The sequence below is a fragment of the Entelurus aequoreus genome, linkage group LG27 (assembly GCF_033978785.1).
Source record: "Entelurus aequoreus isolate RoL-2023_Sb linkage group LG27, RoL_Eaeq_v1.1, whole genome shotgun sequence".
Classification (NCBI taxonomy): domain Eukaryota; kingdom Metazoa; phylum Chordata; class Actinopteri; order Syngnathiformes; family Syngnathidae; genus Entelurus; species Entelurus aequoreus.
Genome location: NC_084757.1, coordinates 631560 through 647472, shown reverse-complemented (window position 1 = coordinate 647472; position 15913 = coordinate 631560). Strand labels below are relative to the sequence as shown.

The window sequence follows — 15913 nt, the reverse complement described above, 5'->3', positions numbered from 1 at the left end:
TCTAGTTTGTAAATGGAAAAGTCCCTAAATGGAGGTTCCTCTCTTCATGTGCACGTTACAAACCCTCAAAGCGAGCTAAGACGTTTCCTTTTCCCAGCGGCCCGACAGCGAGGAGGCGAGATCCCCTCAGCCGCCTGCACCTTCTGCTCCACCCACACCACCTTCACCTTCTGCTACACCCACACCACCTTTACCTTCTGCACCGCCCACAATAGAGAAGACGTCAGGTAAGATGTTTGGCCAAGAGGCACCTGGGGGGGGCGTGAGAAGATGTTTTGTGTCGGTCCTTCAAGGTTTGAAGCCGGCCGGGAGTCACAAGAGAACTCCGCCCGACGCCAACCTCCTCGCGGGGGGGAAACTCCTGGGCGACATGAAGTCCGTGGCGTCGCTCAAAGACTCGCCGCTGTCGGCCGTCTTCACGGGACACGCCGTAAGTCAGCGACCGTCCGCCGCGCCTTTTTTTTGGCCTTTGTCCGCCCCCGTCAGCGTGTGACCCCCGCAGAGCAAGATGGTGGTCCTGCCCAGCGAGCAGGCCAACCTGGCCGACATCGACCACCTGGTGCCCACCCACGATCAGAAGGGGCGGCCCATCGCCGAGTGGAAGAGGCAGGTGATGGTGAGACAGCTGCAGGCCCGGCTGCTGGACGAGGAGGACCAGAGGAGGAAGGTCAAGCTCTTCTACTCTCTCTTACTTATTGCGATATACCGTCGTGGTCAAAAGTGTACATACACCTGTAGAGAACATAATGTCATGGCTGTCAGAATAGTCAAAATGCTAGCATGCTAACATTAGCACGCATCATGTAGCAAAATATGACTAAGGTGTTTACCCACAAAAATTAGCTAAAAGAAAGCTAGCATAACAAGTACCATTCGACAAGTAACAAAATATTTGATGCCGAGGTGTATTCCTGCAAAATAGCTAGCATGCTAACAATACTATGCTAACAATAGCTTACAGTTAGCATTAATGAGATACAAATATATATGACACTGAGGTGATACTTGCTAAATGAGCTAAAAAAAATCCAGCCTGCTAATGTTAGCATGCTAAAATGCTAACTACAAAATGTAAACCCATAAAATTAGCTATAGGAAGCTAGCATACTATCGTCAGCATGCTAACAGGTACCATTCGACAAGAAAAGAAAATATTTGATGCCGAGATGTATTCCCGTAAAATTAGCAAAATAGCTAGCATCCTAACAGTATTATGCTAACAATAGCTTACAGTTGGCATTATTGAGATACAAATATATATGACACGGAGGTGTATAATTGCTAAATGAGCTATAAAAAAAAATCCAGCCTGCTAATGTTAGCTTGCTAAAATGCTAACTGCATCATTGCTTCAAGTCAATAAATATATTACTCTGAGGTGTGTACCTGAAAGAATTGTTAAAATGCTAGCATGCTAACATTAGCATGCATCAAGTAGCAAAATATGACTAAGGTGTTTACCCGCAAAAATTAGATAAAAGAAAGCTAGCATATTAACTAACGTAAGCATGCTAACAGGTACCATTCGACAAGTAACAAAATATGTATTCCTGCAAAATTAGCAAAATAGCTAGCATGCTAACAGTACTATGCTAACAATAGCTTACAGTTAGCATTAATGAGATACAAATATATATGACACTAAGGTGATACTTGCTAAATGAGCTAAAAAAAAATCCAGCCTGCTAATGCATGCTAAAGTGTTTACTGCAAAATGTAAACCCATAAAATTAGCTAGCATACTATCGTCAGCATGCTAACAGGTACCATTCGACAAGAATCAAAATATTTGATGCCGAGATGTATTCCTGCAAAATGAGCAAAAAAGCTAGCATTTCTAACAGTACTATGCTAACACGCTAACAATAGCTTATAGTTAGCATTAGTGAGATACAAAAATATACGACACTGAGGTGATACTTGCTAAATGAGTTAAAAAAAATGTTGGCATGCTAAAATGCTAACTGCATCATGTGTCAAGTACCAAAATATGACTGAGTGCAAACCCAGAAAATGATCTAAAGAAAGCTAGCACACTATCGTTAGCATGCTAACAGGCATCATTCGACAAGTAACAAAATATTGGATGTTTATATACTTGATATTCCTGCAAAATGAGCAAATAAGCTAGCATGCTAACATTAGAATTGTTAAAAGATGCCGCACTTTAAAGTATATACAGTACAAGATATAGCCTACTTTCCTAAAGATGCTACGTGTGCGTGTGTCAGGAGAACGGCAAGCGGTTGGCCAAAGTCAAGTGGCGTTACTCGCAGGCCCACAACGCCATCCTGGGTCCGTCCGGCGAGCTTCTGACGGAGCACGACCTGGTCTACCTGGAGCAGCAGATCGCCAGCGTGGCCCTGCGGCGCCACTGCGAGGACTACGAGCTGGAGTTGGCCCGGCTGGCCGACCAGCTGCGCCACATCCTGCCGGCGCCCGTGGTCAACATCAGCGTCAACACCCAGTGCCGCAACTTCGGCAGCCAGGTGGCGCTGCCCGTGTGGTGCGGCCGCATCTCGGGCATCGTGAGGAGCATGTCGCTGCTCATGAGCAACCTGAGCGACCCGCCCTACTGCAAGATGCCCGACACCGACCTCGTGGCCGTCTTCTCGCAGGCGCCCCGCAGACCGGACTCCACCAGGGGGCGCCGGGAGAGGATCGAAGACGAGATCCAGCAGTTCGGCGTCTCTGTGAGGACGCTCAAGTCCAACTTTGAGACGCAGGACTCGGCCGAGGACGAGGACGAGGACGCCTGCCGCGCCGCGGCTCCGCCGGACGCCAGCGAGTCGGACTCACCGCCTCGAGTCTCCGACGCGACTCCCGGGACGGACCAGAAGAGCGGCGTGGAGAAGGTTTCAGGGGTTGTGGAGACCACCAGCCTGCGCAAGGAGCGCATCGTGGTGCTCTTCTTGGGCCACTGGAAGAAGTCCGCCTACTCCGTGACGCTCAAGAGGAAGACCAGCGGCGGCGCGGAGGCGAGTCTCGACGGACGTGGTCCTGAGGACGGTGCTCAGTCCAAGATGATGAACAGTTCTCTGGCACACTTCTTCAAGCAGAGGAGTGCCGTCAACAAGATGCTGGGGAACTGGAGGAACATGATCTCCAGGGGGCCTTCCAGCCAGCTCCCACGGTACGTCCACACCAATTGCAGAATGAGCAGGCCCATGTTGCAGCAATTAGACCCATCCCAAAGTGTTTTTCAGGCAGCAATTAGACCAATCCCAAAGTGTTTTTCAGGCAGCAAGCCTATGTTGCAGCAATTAGACTGATCCCAAAGCGTTTTAGAGGCAGCAGGCCCATGTTGCAGCAATTAGACCGATCTCAAAGTGTTTATAAGGACGCAGGCCCATGTTGCAGCAATTAGACTGATCCCTTAGTGCTTTACACACAGCAGGCCCATGTTGCAGCAATTAGACTGACCCCAAAGTGTTTTACAGGCAGCAATTAGACCGATCCCAAAGCGTTTTAGAGGCAGCAGGTCCATGTTGCAGCAATTAGACTGATCTCAAAGTGTTTTTCAGGCATCAGGCCCATGTTGCAGCAATTAGACCAATCCCAAAGTGTTTTTCAGGCAGCAAGCCTATGTTGCAGCAATTAGACCAATCCCAAAGTGTTTTTCAGGCAGCAGGCCCATGTTGCAGCAATTAGACCGATCCCAAAGTGTTTTTCAGGCAGCAGGCCCGTGTTGCAGCAATTAGACCGATCCCAAAGTGTTTTTCAGGCAGCAATTAGACCAATCCCAAAGTGTTTTTCAGGCAGCAGGCCCGTGTTACAGCAATTAGACCGATCCCAAAGTGTTTTTCAGGCAGCAATTAGACCAATCCCAAAGTGTTTTTCAGGCAGCAAGCCTATGTTGCAGCAATTAGACTGATCCCAAAGCGTTTTAGAGGCAGCAGGCCCATGTTGCAGCAATTAGACCGATCTCAAAGTGTTTATAAGGACGCAGGCCCATGTTGCAGCAATTAGACTGATCCCTTAGTGCTTTACACACAGCAGGCCCATGTTGCAGCAATTAGACTGACCCCAAAGTGTTTTACAGGCAGCAATTAGACCGATCCCAAAGCGTTTTAGAGGCAGCAGGTCCATGTTGCAGCAATTAGACTGATCTCAAAGTGTTTTTCAGGCATCAGGCCCATGTTGCAGCAATTAGACTGATCTCAAAGTGTTTTTCAGGCATCAGGCCCATGTTGCAGCAATTAGACCAATCCCAAAGTGTTTTTCAGGCAGCAAGCCTATGTTGCAGCAATTAGACCAATCCCAAAGTGTTTTTCAGGCAGCAGGCCCATGTTGCAGCAATTAGACCGATCCCAAAGTGTTTTTCAGGCAGCAGGCCCGTGTTGCAGCAATTAGACCGATCCCAAAGTGTTTTTCAGGCAGCAATTAGACCAATCCCAAAGTGTTTTTCAGGCAGCAGGCCCGTGTTACAGCAATTAGACCGATCCCAAAGTGTTTTTCAGGCAGCAATTAGACCAATCCCAAAGTGTTTTTCAGGCAGCAAGCCTATGTTGCAGCAATTAGACTGATCCCAAAGCGTTTTAGAGGCAGCAGGCCCATGTTGCAGCAATTAGACCGATCTCAAAGTGTTTATAAGGACGCAGGCCCATGTTGCAGCAATTAGACTGATCCCTTAGTGCTTTACACACAGCAGGCCCATGTTGCAGCAATTAGACTGACCCCAAAGTGTTTTACAGGCAGCAATTAGACCGATCCCAAAGCGTTTTAGAGGCAGCAGGTCCATGTTGCAGCAATTAGACTGATCTCAAAGTGTTTTTCAGGCATCAGGCCCATGTTGCAGCAATTAGACTGATCTCAAAGTGTTTTTCAGGCATCAGGCCCATGTTGCAGCAATTAGACCAATCCCAAAGTGTTTTTCAGGCAGCAAGCCTATGTTGCAGCAATTAGACCAATCCCAAAGTGTTTTTCAGGCAGCAGGCCCATGTTGCAGCAATTAGACCGATCCCAAAGTGTTTTTCAGGCAGCAGGCCCGTGTTGCAGCAATTAGACCGATCCCAAAGTGTTTTTCAGGCAGCAATTAGACCAATCCCAAAGTGTTTTTCAGGCAGCAGGCCCGTGTTACAGCAATTAGACCGATCCCAAAGTGTTTTTCAGGCAGCAATTAGACCAATCCCAAAGTGTTTTTCAGGCAGCAAGCCTATGTTGCAGCAATTAGACTGATCCCAAAGCGTTTTAGAGGCAGCAGGCCCATGTTGCAGCAATTAGACCGATCTCAAAGTGTTTATAAGGACGCAGGCCCATGTTGCAGCAATTAGACTGATCCCTTAGTGCTTTACACACAGCAGGCCCATGTTGCAGCAATTAGACTGACCCCAAAGTGTTTTACAGGCAGCAATTAGACCGATCCCAAAGCGTTTTAGAGGCAGCAGGTCCATGTTGCAGCAATTAGACTGATCTCAAAGTGTTTTTCAGGCATCAGGCCCATGTTGCAGCAATTAGACCAATCCCAAAGTGTTTTTCAGGCATCAGGCCCATGTTGCAGCAATTAGACCAATCCCAAAGTGTTTTTCAGGCAGCAGGCCCATGTTGCAGCAATTAGACCGATCCCAAAGTGTTTTTCAGGCAGCAGGCCCGTGTTGCAGCAATTAGACCGATCCCAAAGTGTTTTTCAGGCAGCAATTAGACCAATCCCAAAGTGTTTTTCAGGCAGCAAGCCTATGTTGCAGCAATTAGACTGATCCCAAAGCGTTTTAGAGGCAGCAGGCCCATGTTGCAGCAATTAGACCGATCTCAAAGTGTTTATAAGGACGCAGGCCCATGTTGCAGCAATTAGACTGATCCCTTAGTGCTTTACACACAGCAGGCCCATGTTGCAGCAATTAGACTGACCCCAAAGTGTTTTTCAGGCAGCAATTAGACCAATCCCAAAGTGTTTTTCAGGCAGCAAGCCTATGTTGCAGCAATTAGACTGATCCCAAAGCGTTTTAGAGGCAGCAGGCCCATGTTGCAGCAATTAGACCGATCTCAAAGTGTTTTTCAGGCAGCAATTAGACCAATCCCAAAGTGTTTTTCAGGCAGCAGGCCCGTGTTACAGCAATTAGACCGATCCCAAAGTGTTTTTCAGGCAGCAATTAGACCAATCCCAAAGTGTTTTTCAGGCAGCAAGCCTATGTTGCAGCAATTAGACTGATCCCAAAGCGTTTTAGAGGCAGCAGGCCCATGTTGCAGCAATTAGACCGATCTCAAAGTGTTTATAAGGACGCAGGCCCATGTTGCAGCAATTAGACTGATCCCTTAGTGCTTTACACACAGCAGGCCCATGTTGCAGCAATTAGACCGATCCCAAAGTGTTTTTCAGGCAGCAATTAGACCGATCCCAAAGTGTTTTACAGGCAGCAATTAGACCGATCCCAAAGTGTTTTTCAGGCAGCAGGCCCGTGTTGCAGCAATTAGACCGATCCCAAAGTGTTTTACAGGCAGCAATTAAACCGATCCCAAAGTGTTTTTCAGGCAGCAGGCCCATGTTGCAGCAATTAGACTGACCCCAAAGTGTTTTTCAGGCAGCAGGCCCATGTTGCAGCAATTAGACTGACCCCAAAGTGTTTTACAGGCAGCAATTAGACCGATCCCAAAGTGTTTTTCAGGCAGCAAGTCTATGTTGCAGCAATTAGACTGATCCCAAAGCGTTTCAGAGGCAGCAGGTCCATGTTGCAGCAATTAGACCGATCTCAAAGTGCTTTATAGGCAGCAGGCCCATATTTGCAGCAATTAGACTGATCCCAAAGTGTTTTTCAGGCAGCAGTTCTTCTCCCCGGAGCAGTTCCTTCCCCGCGTGGACGGCGTGCCCATGGAGTACGACCACCTGACCCTGGACCTCTTCATGCTGGGCTACTTCCACATCCTGGAGCTGGAGCTGCCGGTGGACGAGCGCAAGATGAGACACCTGCTGTGCTTCGAGGTGTTCGACCACGTGGGCAGCTTCCCCTGGGAGCTGGTGAGGGACTTCCACAAGGCCGTCATGCGGGACATCCAGGCCGGGGAGCGCCAGTGGAAGGACGGCTTCCAGGACCTGAAGGCCAAGTTCTTCGGCGGCGCGGCCAGCGAGGCCCCGGCGGAAGCGGAGACGAGGCGCCTTCCAGAGATTAGACCGCTCCCGAAAGTCATCGTGCAGACGCCCACGCCGGATGAGGGTTCGCTCCACACGGGCAGCGACATCTCCTGCTTCAGCAACGAGGAGATCTGCCAGTACATCGACAGGAGCTTCGCCTTCTGGAAGGAGAAGGAGGCGGAGATTTTTGATTTTGAATAGTCACTCATCGACCCTTTTCAACTTTGTACGCCAATTTATTATCGCTGCTTTTTTATCGCTAACGTGACTAACACGTGACTACATGGCGCCATCTTCTGGGGGAACAAGAGCGCCATCTCACCAGTCAATTCACTCAACAAGAAAGACACAATGTTGTGCAAGCACGGTGGAACCTCCATTTACAAACTCAAGATCAGGGTTCTTAAATAGAAAAGTTTGTATAGTGGAGCAAATGTCGCTAACGTGACTACATGGCGCCATCTTCTGGGGGAACAAGAGCGCCATCTCACCAGTCAATTCACTCAACAGGAAAGACACAATGTTGTGTAAGCACAGTGGAACCTCCATTTACAAACTTAAGATCAGGGTTCTGAAATAGAAAAGTTTGTATAGTGGAGCAAATGTCGCTAATGTGACTAACATGTGACTACATGGCGCCCTCTTCTGGGGGAACAAGAGCGCCATCTCACCAGTCAATTCACTCAACAGGAAAGACACAATGTTGTGTAAGCACGGTGGAACCTCCATTTACAAACTTAAGATCAGGGTTCTTAAATAGAAAAGTTTGTATAGTGGAGCAAATGTCGATAACGTGACTAACATGTGACTACATGGCGCCCTCTTCTGGAGAACAAGAGCACCATCTCACCAGTCAACTCACTCAACAAAAAAGACACAATGTTGTGTAAGCACGGTGGAACCTCCATTTACAAACTTAAGATCAGGGTTCTGAAATAGAAAAGTTTGTATAGTGGAGCAAATGTCGCTAATGTGACTAACACGTGACTACATGGCGCCCTCTTCTGGGGAACGAGCGCCATCTCACCAGTCAATTCACTCAACAGGAAAGACACAATGTTGTGTAAGCTCGGTGGAACCTCCATTTACAAACTTAAGATCATGGTTCTTAAATAGAAAAGTTTGTGTAGTGGAGCAAAAGTCGCTAACGTGACTAACAAGTGACTACATGGCGCCATCTTCTGGGGGAACGAGAGCGCCATCTCACCAGTCAATTCACTCAACAAGAAAGACACAATGTTGTGTAAGCACGGTGGAACCTCCATTTACAAACTTAAGATCAGGGTTCTGAAATAGAAAAGTTTGTATAGTGGAGCAAATGTCGCTAATGTGACTAACATGTGACTACATGGCGCCCTCTTCTGGGGAACGAGCGCCATCTCACCAGTCAATTCACTCAACAGGAAAGACACAATGTTGTGTAAGCTCGGTGGAACCTCCATTTACAAACTTAAGATCAGAGTTCTTAAATAGAAAAGTTTGTATAGTGGAGCAAATGTCGCTAATGTGACTAACAAGTGACTACATGGCGCCATCTTCTGGGGGAACAAGAGCGCCATCTCACCAGTCAATTCACTCAACAAAAAAGACACAATGTTGTGTAAGCACGGTGGAACCTCCATTTACAAACTTAAGATCAGGGTCTTAAATAGAAAAGTTTGTATAGTGGAGCAAATGTCGCTAACGTGACTAACACGTGACTACATGGCGCCATCTTCTGGGGGAACAAGAGCTCCATCTCACCAGTCAATTCACTCAAAAGGAAAGACATGATCTTGTGTAAGCACAGTGGAACCTCCATTTACAAACTTAAGATCAGGGTTCTTAAATAGAAAAGTTTGTATAGTGGAGCAAATGTCGCTAACGTGACTAACACGTGACTACATGGCGCCATCTTCTGGGGGAACAAGAGCGCCATCTCACCAGTCAATTCACTCAACAAGAAAGACACAATGTTGTGTAAGCTCGGTGGAACCTCCATTTACAAACTTAAGGTCAGGGTTCTTAAATAGAAAAGTTAGTATAGTGGAGTAAATGTCGCTAACGTGACTAACACGTGACTAACACGTGACTACATGGCGCCATCTTCTGGGGGAACAAGAGCGCCATCTCACCAGTCAATTCACTCAAAAGGAAAGACATGATCTTGTGTAAGCACGGTGGAACCTCCATTTACAAACTTAAGATCAGGGTTCTTAAATTGAAACATTTGTATAGTAGAGCAAATGTCGCTAATGTGACTAACACGTGACTACATGGCACCATCTTCTGGGGGAACAAGAGCACCATCTCACCAGTCAATTCACTCAACAGGAAAGACATGATGTTGTGTAAGCACGGTGGAACCTCCATTTACAAACTTAAAGGCCTACTGAAAGCCACTACTACCGACCACGCAGTCTGATAGTTTATATATCAATGATGAAATCTGAACATTGCAACACATGCCAATACGGCCGGGTTAACTTATAAAGTGACATTTTAAAATTCCCGCTAAACTTCCGGTTTGAAACGCCTCTGAGGATTGACGTATGCACGTGACGTCAATCATTGAAACGGAAGTATTCGGACACCATTGAAGTCAATACGAAATAGCTGTTTTCATCTCATTATTCCACAGTATTCTGGACATCTGTGTTGGTGAATCTGTTGCAATTTGTTCATTGCATTATGGAGAAAGAAGCTGAGCAAGCAAAGAAGAAAGTTGTCGGTGCGAAGTGTCTATTTTGCGAGGGAAGTCAGCAGCAACACGTACACAGCCGGCACTTCTTTGTTTACATTCCCGAAAGATGCAGTCAAGATGGAAGAACTCGGACAACAGAGACTCTAACCAGGAGGACTTTGATTTGGATACACAGTTGCGATACCGTGAGTACACAGCTGCGCTTCCAAACATTTGATCGCTTGCTATAACTAGCTCGAGCTAGTAGCTAGGAGCTAGGAGCTAGCAGTAGGATTAATTTGTGGCATATTAAATATAAGCCTGGTTGCGTTGTGGCTAATAGAGTATATATATGTCTTGTGTTTATTTACTGTTGTAGTCATTCCCACCTAAATATCAGGTCACACCCGCGCGCTTCCAAACATTTGATTGCTTGCCCGTACATGCGTGTCATGTACGTAACTTTGATTAAATATATAAGCTTTATGAACGGTGAACGGTTGTTTGGGCTGAGTGAGTGTGTGTGTTGTGCAGGTGTTTGAATTGTATTGGCGGGTTATATATACAGGATCCCGTCCATATTACCCGCTCGAGCTATAACTAGCTCGAGCTAGTAGCTAGGAGCTAGCATAGGAGCTAGCATAACAAACACGTAGGTGTTTTTATGCAGGATTAATTTGTGGCATATTAAATATAAGCCTGGTTGTGTTGTGGCTAATAGAGTATATATATGTCTTGTGTTTATTTACTGTTGTAGTCATTCCCAGCTGAATATCAGGTCACCCCCGCGCGCTTCCAAACATTTGATTGCTTGCCCGTACGTGCGTGTCATGTACGTAACTTTGATTAAATATATAAGCTTTATGAACCTTGGGTTAGGTGAACGGTTGTTTGGGCTGAGTGAGTGTGTGTGTTGTGCAGGTGTTTGAATTGTATTGGCGGGTTATATATACAGGATCCCGTCCATATTACCCGCTCGAGCTATAACTAGCTCGAGCTAGTAGCTAGGAGCTAGGAGCTAGCATAACAAACACGCAGGTGTTTTTATGCAGGATTAATTTGCGGCATATTAAATATAAGCCTGGTTGTGTTGTGGCTAATAGAGTATATATATGTCTTGTGTTTATTTACTGTTGTAGTCATTCCCAGCTGAATATCAGGTCACCCCCGGCTCTCACAGCATCTTCCCTATCTGAATAGCTTCAACTCCCCACTAGTCCTTCACTTGCACTTTACTCATCCACAAATCTTTCATCCTCGCTCAAATTAATGGGGAAATTGTCGCTTTCTCGGTCCAAATCTCTCTCACTTCATGCGGCCATCATTGTAAACAATAGGGAACTTTGCGTATATGTTCAACTGACTACGTCACGCTACTTCCGGTAGGGGCAAGCCTTTTTTTTATCAGATACCAAAAGTTGCAATCTTTATCGTCGTTGTTCTATACTAAATCCTTTCAGCAAAAATATGGCAATATCGCGAAATGATCAAGTATGACACATAGAATAGATCTGCTATCCCCGTTTAAATAAAAAAAAATTCATTTCAGTAGGCCTTTAAGATCAGGGTTCTTAAATAGAAAAGTTTGTATAGTGAAGCAAATGTCGCTTTTCCTTAAGTCCCTGCAACGTTACACATTTTGACCACTAACACTGTGTTTGAATATTTAATGAAGGGATTATTTGCTGTAACATTATTATTATTATTTGTTCTCCAATCACTCTATCACAAAAAAATAAGAGTTGTAGAAATGATTGGAAACTCAAGCCAGCCCTGACATTATGTTCTTTACAAGTGTATGTACACTTTTGACTACAACTGTATATATATATATATATATATATATATATATATATATATATATATATATATATATATATATATATATATATATATATATATATATATATATATATATATATATATATATATATATATATATTTGTATATATATATATATATAGCCCAGGGGTCGGCAACCTTTACCACTCAAAGAGCCATTTTGGCAAGTTTCACAAATTAAAGAAAGTAATGGGAGCCACAAAAAATTTTTTTAAATGAAAAACACTGCATACAAAGCTTAAATGCTTTGTGCTATGTTAACCAGGGGTCTCCGACACACGCACCGGCACACACTTTAATGTGGAAATTTGATGTTAGTGCAGCCGCAAGTTTTGAATGAATGGTGCTTGATAGCGTCATACTTGCCAATCCTCTCATTTTTCCCAACCCTCTCATTTTTCCCAACCCTCTCATTTTTCCCGGGAGACTCCCGAATATCAGGGCGTGGTGACACTGCATTTGGCGCCCTCTACAGTCTGCCCTAACAGTGTACCTGCTCGACCACACATAGATTGCAATTTCAGCTTGCTCACGTAAGTGACAGCAAGGCGTACTAACTCAGCAGCCACACATCTTACACTGACGGTACCAATACCCAGAATCCCATGCAGCACTAACTCAACCAACGCACGGAGAGGGGGGTGGGGGGGTTGATGTGTGGGGGGATTTGGTGGTAGCGGGAGTGTATAATGTAGACCGGAAGAGTTAGGGCTGCATGGGATTCTGGGTAATGGTTGTGTTGTGTTTATGTTGTGTTACGGTGGGATGTTCTCCAGAAATGTGTTTTTCATTCTTTTTTGGTGTGGGTTCACAGTGTGGCGCATATTTGTAACGTAACAATGTTAAAGTTGTTTGATACGGCTACCGTCAGTGTAAGCTGTGTGGCTGATGAGTAAGTATGCTTTGCTGTCTCCTGTGTGTGCAAGTAATAACAACATGCAACATGTGGCTGGACTGGCACGCTGTATGTAAATGCTATAGAGGACAATTACTGCAGTGCAATTAGGGCACGCCCTTTATTTAGTAATTAGAGTGTAAATAGGATTATTTTTTCCCTGGGAGTAGTCTATGAGAGACACTGAGATCCATAAGTCTCCTGGGAAAATCGGGGGGTCGGCATGTATGTAGCTGAGCCGCATCAGAGTGGTCAAAGAGCTGCATGCGGCTCCGGAGCCGTGGGTTGCCGACCCCTGATATAGCCTATACATATATATTTGTACATATTATTATATTAAGAGTATGTGAAAGTTTGACAACTACATTGTTTACTTCTGTGACGACCTCCTTAAAGTTTTGTAGTCAATCAGAAGTATGTGTCATTTTCATTTTTTTTTATGGTGAATGGATGTTTTTTTTAAAATAATAACCCCAAAGTTGTGTTGTGTTGATTGGATTGCTTTGTTTGCTTTTGCACCATGAGCAGGGAAGGTTGTTTGCATTAGGTTGTATAAGTAAATGCTGCGGATGTCAGTGTACTTGGAGCATAAATAAAAGGTACTTGACTTGATTAACTCATGTTGTACACTAGATGGCGACAAAAAGCAACATCTAAATTGAAAAGACCTTTAAATAGTCACGCATCCATACTTACTGTACACAAACATAACATCAACAGTAGGGCTGCACCACACCACACCATTCCATTGCGTTCTTGGGGGTAAACACTTCAATCACAATCCATACAAAACGATTCTCCATTCAAAATCAATCCTTTTTATTCTTTTATTTTTTTTAAAATAACATTGTGTGCCAGTTCCTTTGAAACTGTCATTGCTCAAAATTAATAATGAATCAAAATCAATGTTGTTATGAATTATTGACCTATTCAAGCCTCCAATCACATCCAATATTTCAATTTGAAATATTTTTTGGGGAAAATATGACATATTTTTTGTTTGCCATAAAAAACAACGGACAAAAAGCATAAAACAAACCAAAAAAAACAAACAAACATGAAAAGAAGCTTATAAATAACAAATAAATCTGAAAGTTGATCTAGAGATTTTGGTTTCAAAGTAAAAAAAATAAAATATATATATATAAAAAATATATATATATATATATATTTATATATATATTTTTTAGTTTTTTTTATTTTATTAGAAAAAAAAATTATATATATATATATATATATATATATATATATATATATATATATATATATATATATATATATATATATATATATATATATATATATATATATATATTTTTTTTTTTTTTTTAATTATTATTTTTTATTTTTTTAACACAGTGTGGCCCTTTTAGACCCCCAAGATTTTTAGTGGATTTTTTTTTTCAAAACTTAATTGTTAAAAAAATAATAATGAATCAAAATCAATGTTGTTATGAACTATTGACCTAGTGAAGCCTCCAATCAGATCAAATATTCCACTTTTAAAACATAAAAAAACAAAGGACAAAGGGCTTAAAAAAATACAAAAAAAAAACATGAAAAGAAGCTTATAAATAATAAATACATCTGAAGTTGATCTAGAGATTTTGGTTTCAAAGTAAAAAAAAAATTAGATAAATAAATAAATTATATATATTTTTTAATTTTATTATTATTTTTTTTTTACTTTTTTTTTTTTACTTTGACACCAAAATCTCTAGATCAATTTCAGATTGATACATATTAAAGAAAAAAAAAACTGTTAGCATGCTAACTTTTTTTTTTGTTGCTAATTTTGCAACCATTTACTCCAGAGTCATATAACTTGATACCTGATACATGTTAACTGTTAGCATGCTAACTTTTTTCTCTAATTTTGCAACCGTTTACCCCAGAGTCATATAACTTGATACCTGATACATGTTAACTGTTAGCATGCTAACTTTTTTCTCTAATTTTGCAACCGTTTACCCCAGAGTCATATAACTTGATACCTGATACATGTTAACTGTTAGCATGCTAACTTTTTTCCGCACATTTTGCAACCATTTACCCCAGAGTCATAAAATTTGCTACCTAATATATGTTAACTGTTAGCATGTTAACTTTTCCCTCCTTAATTTTGCAACCGCTTACCCCAGAGTCATGTAATTTGGTACTTGACATATGCTAACTGTTAGCATCTTAACTTTTTCCCCCCTAATTTTGCAACCGCTTACCCCAGAGTCATGTAATTTGGTACTTAACATATGCTAACTGTTAGCATGTTAAAAAATTTTTTTTTTTTTTTTTGTTGCTAATTTTGCAGCCGTTTAACCCAGAATCATGTAACTTGGTACTTGACATAAGCTAATTGTCAGCATGCTAACCTTTTTTTTTTGTGCTAATTTTGCAACCGTTTACTCCAGAGTCATATAAGTTGATACATGTTAACTGTTAGCATGCTAACTTTTTTCTCTAATTTTGCAACCGTTTACCCCAGAGTCATATAACTTGATACCTGATACATGTTAACTGTTAGCATGCTAACTTTTTTCTCTAATTTTGCAACCGTTTACCCCAGAGTCATATAACTTGATACCTGATACATGTTAACTGTTAGCATGCTAACTTTTTTCCGCACATTTTGCAACCATTTACCCCAGAGTCATAAAATTTGCTACCTAATATATGTTAACTGTTAGCATGTTAACTTTTCCCTCCTTAATTTTGCAACCGCTTACCCCAGAGTCATGTAATTTGGTACTTGACATATGCTAACTGTTAGCATCTTAACTTTTCCCCCCCTAATTTTGCAACCGCTTACCCCAGAGTCATGTAATTTGGTACTTAACATATGCTAACTGTTAGCATGTTAAAAAATTTTTTTTTTTTTTTGTGTGCTAATTTTGCAGCCGTTTAACCCAGAATCATGTAACTTGGTACTTGACATAAGCTAATTGTCAGCATGCTAACCTTTTTTTTTTGTTGCTAATTTTGCAACCATTTACTCCAGAGTCATATAACTTGACACCTGATACATGTTAACTGTTAGCATGCTAACTTTTTTCTCTAATTTTGCAACCGTTTACCCCAGAGTCATATAACTTGATACATGTTAACTGTTAGCATGCTAACTTTTTTCTCTAATTTTGCAACCGTTTACCCCAGAGTCATATAACTTGATACCTGATACATGTTAACTGTTAGCATGCTAACTTTTTTCCGCACATTTTGCAACCATTTACCCCAGAGTCATAAAATTTGCTACCTAATATCTGTTAGCATGTTAACTTTTCCCTCCTTAATTTTGCAACCGCTTACCCCAGAGTCATGTAATTTGGTACTTGACATATGCTAACTGTTAGCATCTTAACTTCCCCCCCCCCCCTAATTTTGCAACCGCTTACCCCAGAGTCATGTAATTTGGTACTTAACATACGTATTTCCTTGAATTGGCGCAGGGAAT

General features: G+C 42.6%; 1 protein-coding gene across 1 annotated transcript; it reads left to right on the top strand.

The window, feature by feature from the left end:
* The first annotated feature begins 163 nt into the window (after positions 1-163).
* On the top strand, positions 164-7384 carry LOC133644228 (espin-like protein). The gene is made up of 5 exons (XM_062038580.1): positions 164-227; positions 294-430; positions 503-667; positions 2232-3133; positions 6754-7384. The coding sequence occupies exons 2-5, from the start codon at positions 371-373 to the stop codon at positions 7265-7267; spliced, it is 1641 nt and encodes a 546-aa protein (XP_061894564.1). The 5' UTR covers positions 164-227; positions 294-370; the 3' UTR covers positions 7268-7384.
* Positions 7385-15913: the final 8529 nt, after the last annotated feature.

Bases quoted from the DNA above. Each gene is read 5' to 3' on its own strand.
- LOC133644228 (XM_062038580.1), top strand. From the start codon at position 371: ATGAAGTCCGTGGCGTCGCTCAAAGACTCGCCGCTGTCGGCCGTCTTC. The intron at 668-2,231 runs GTCAAGCTCTTC...TGCGTGTGTCAG, and splicing joins AGGAGGACCAGAGGAGGAAG to GAGAACGGCAAGCGGTTGGC. The intron at 3,134-6,753 runs GTACGTCCACAC...AGTGTTTTTCAG, and splicing joins CCTTCCAGCCAGCTCCCACG to GCAGCAGTTCTTCTCCCCGG.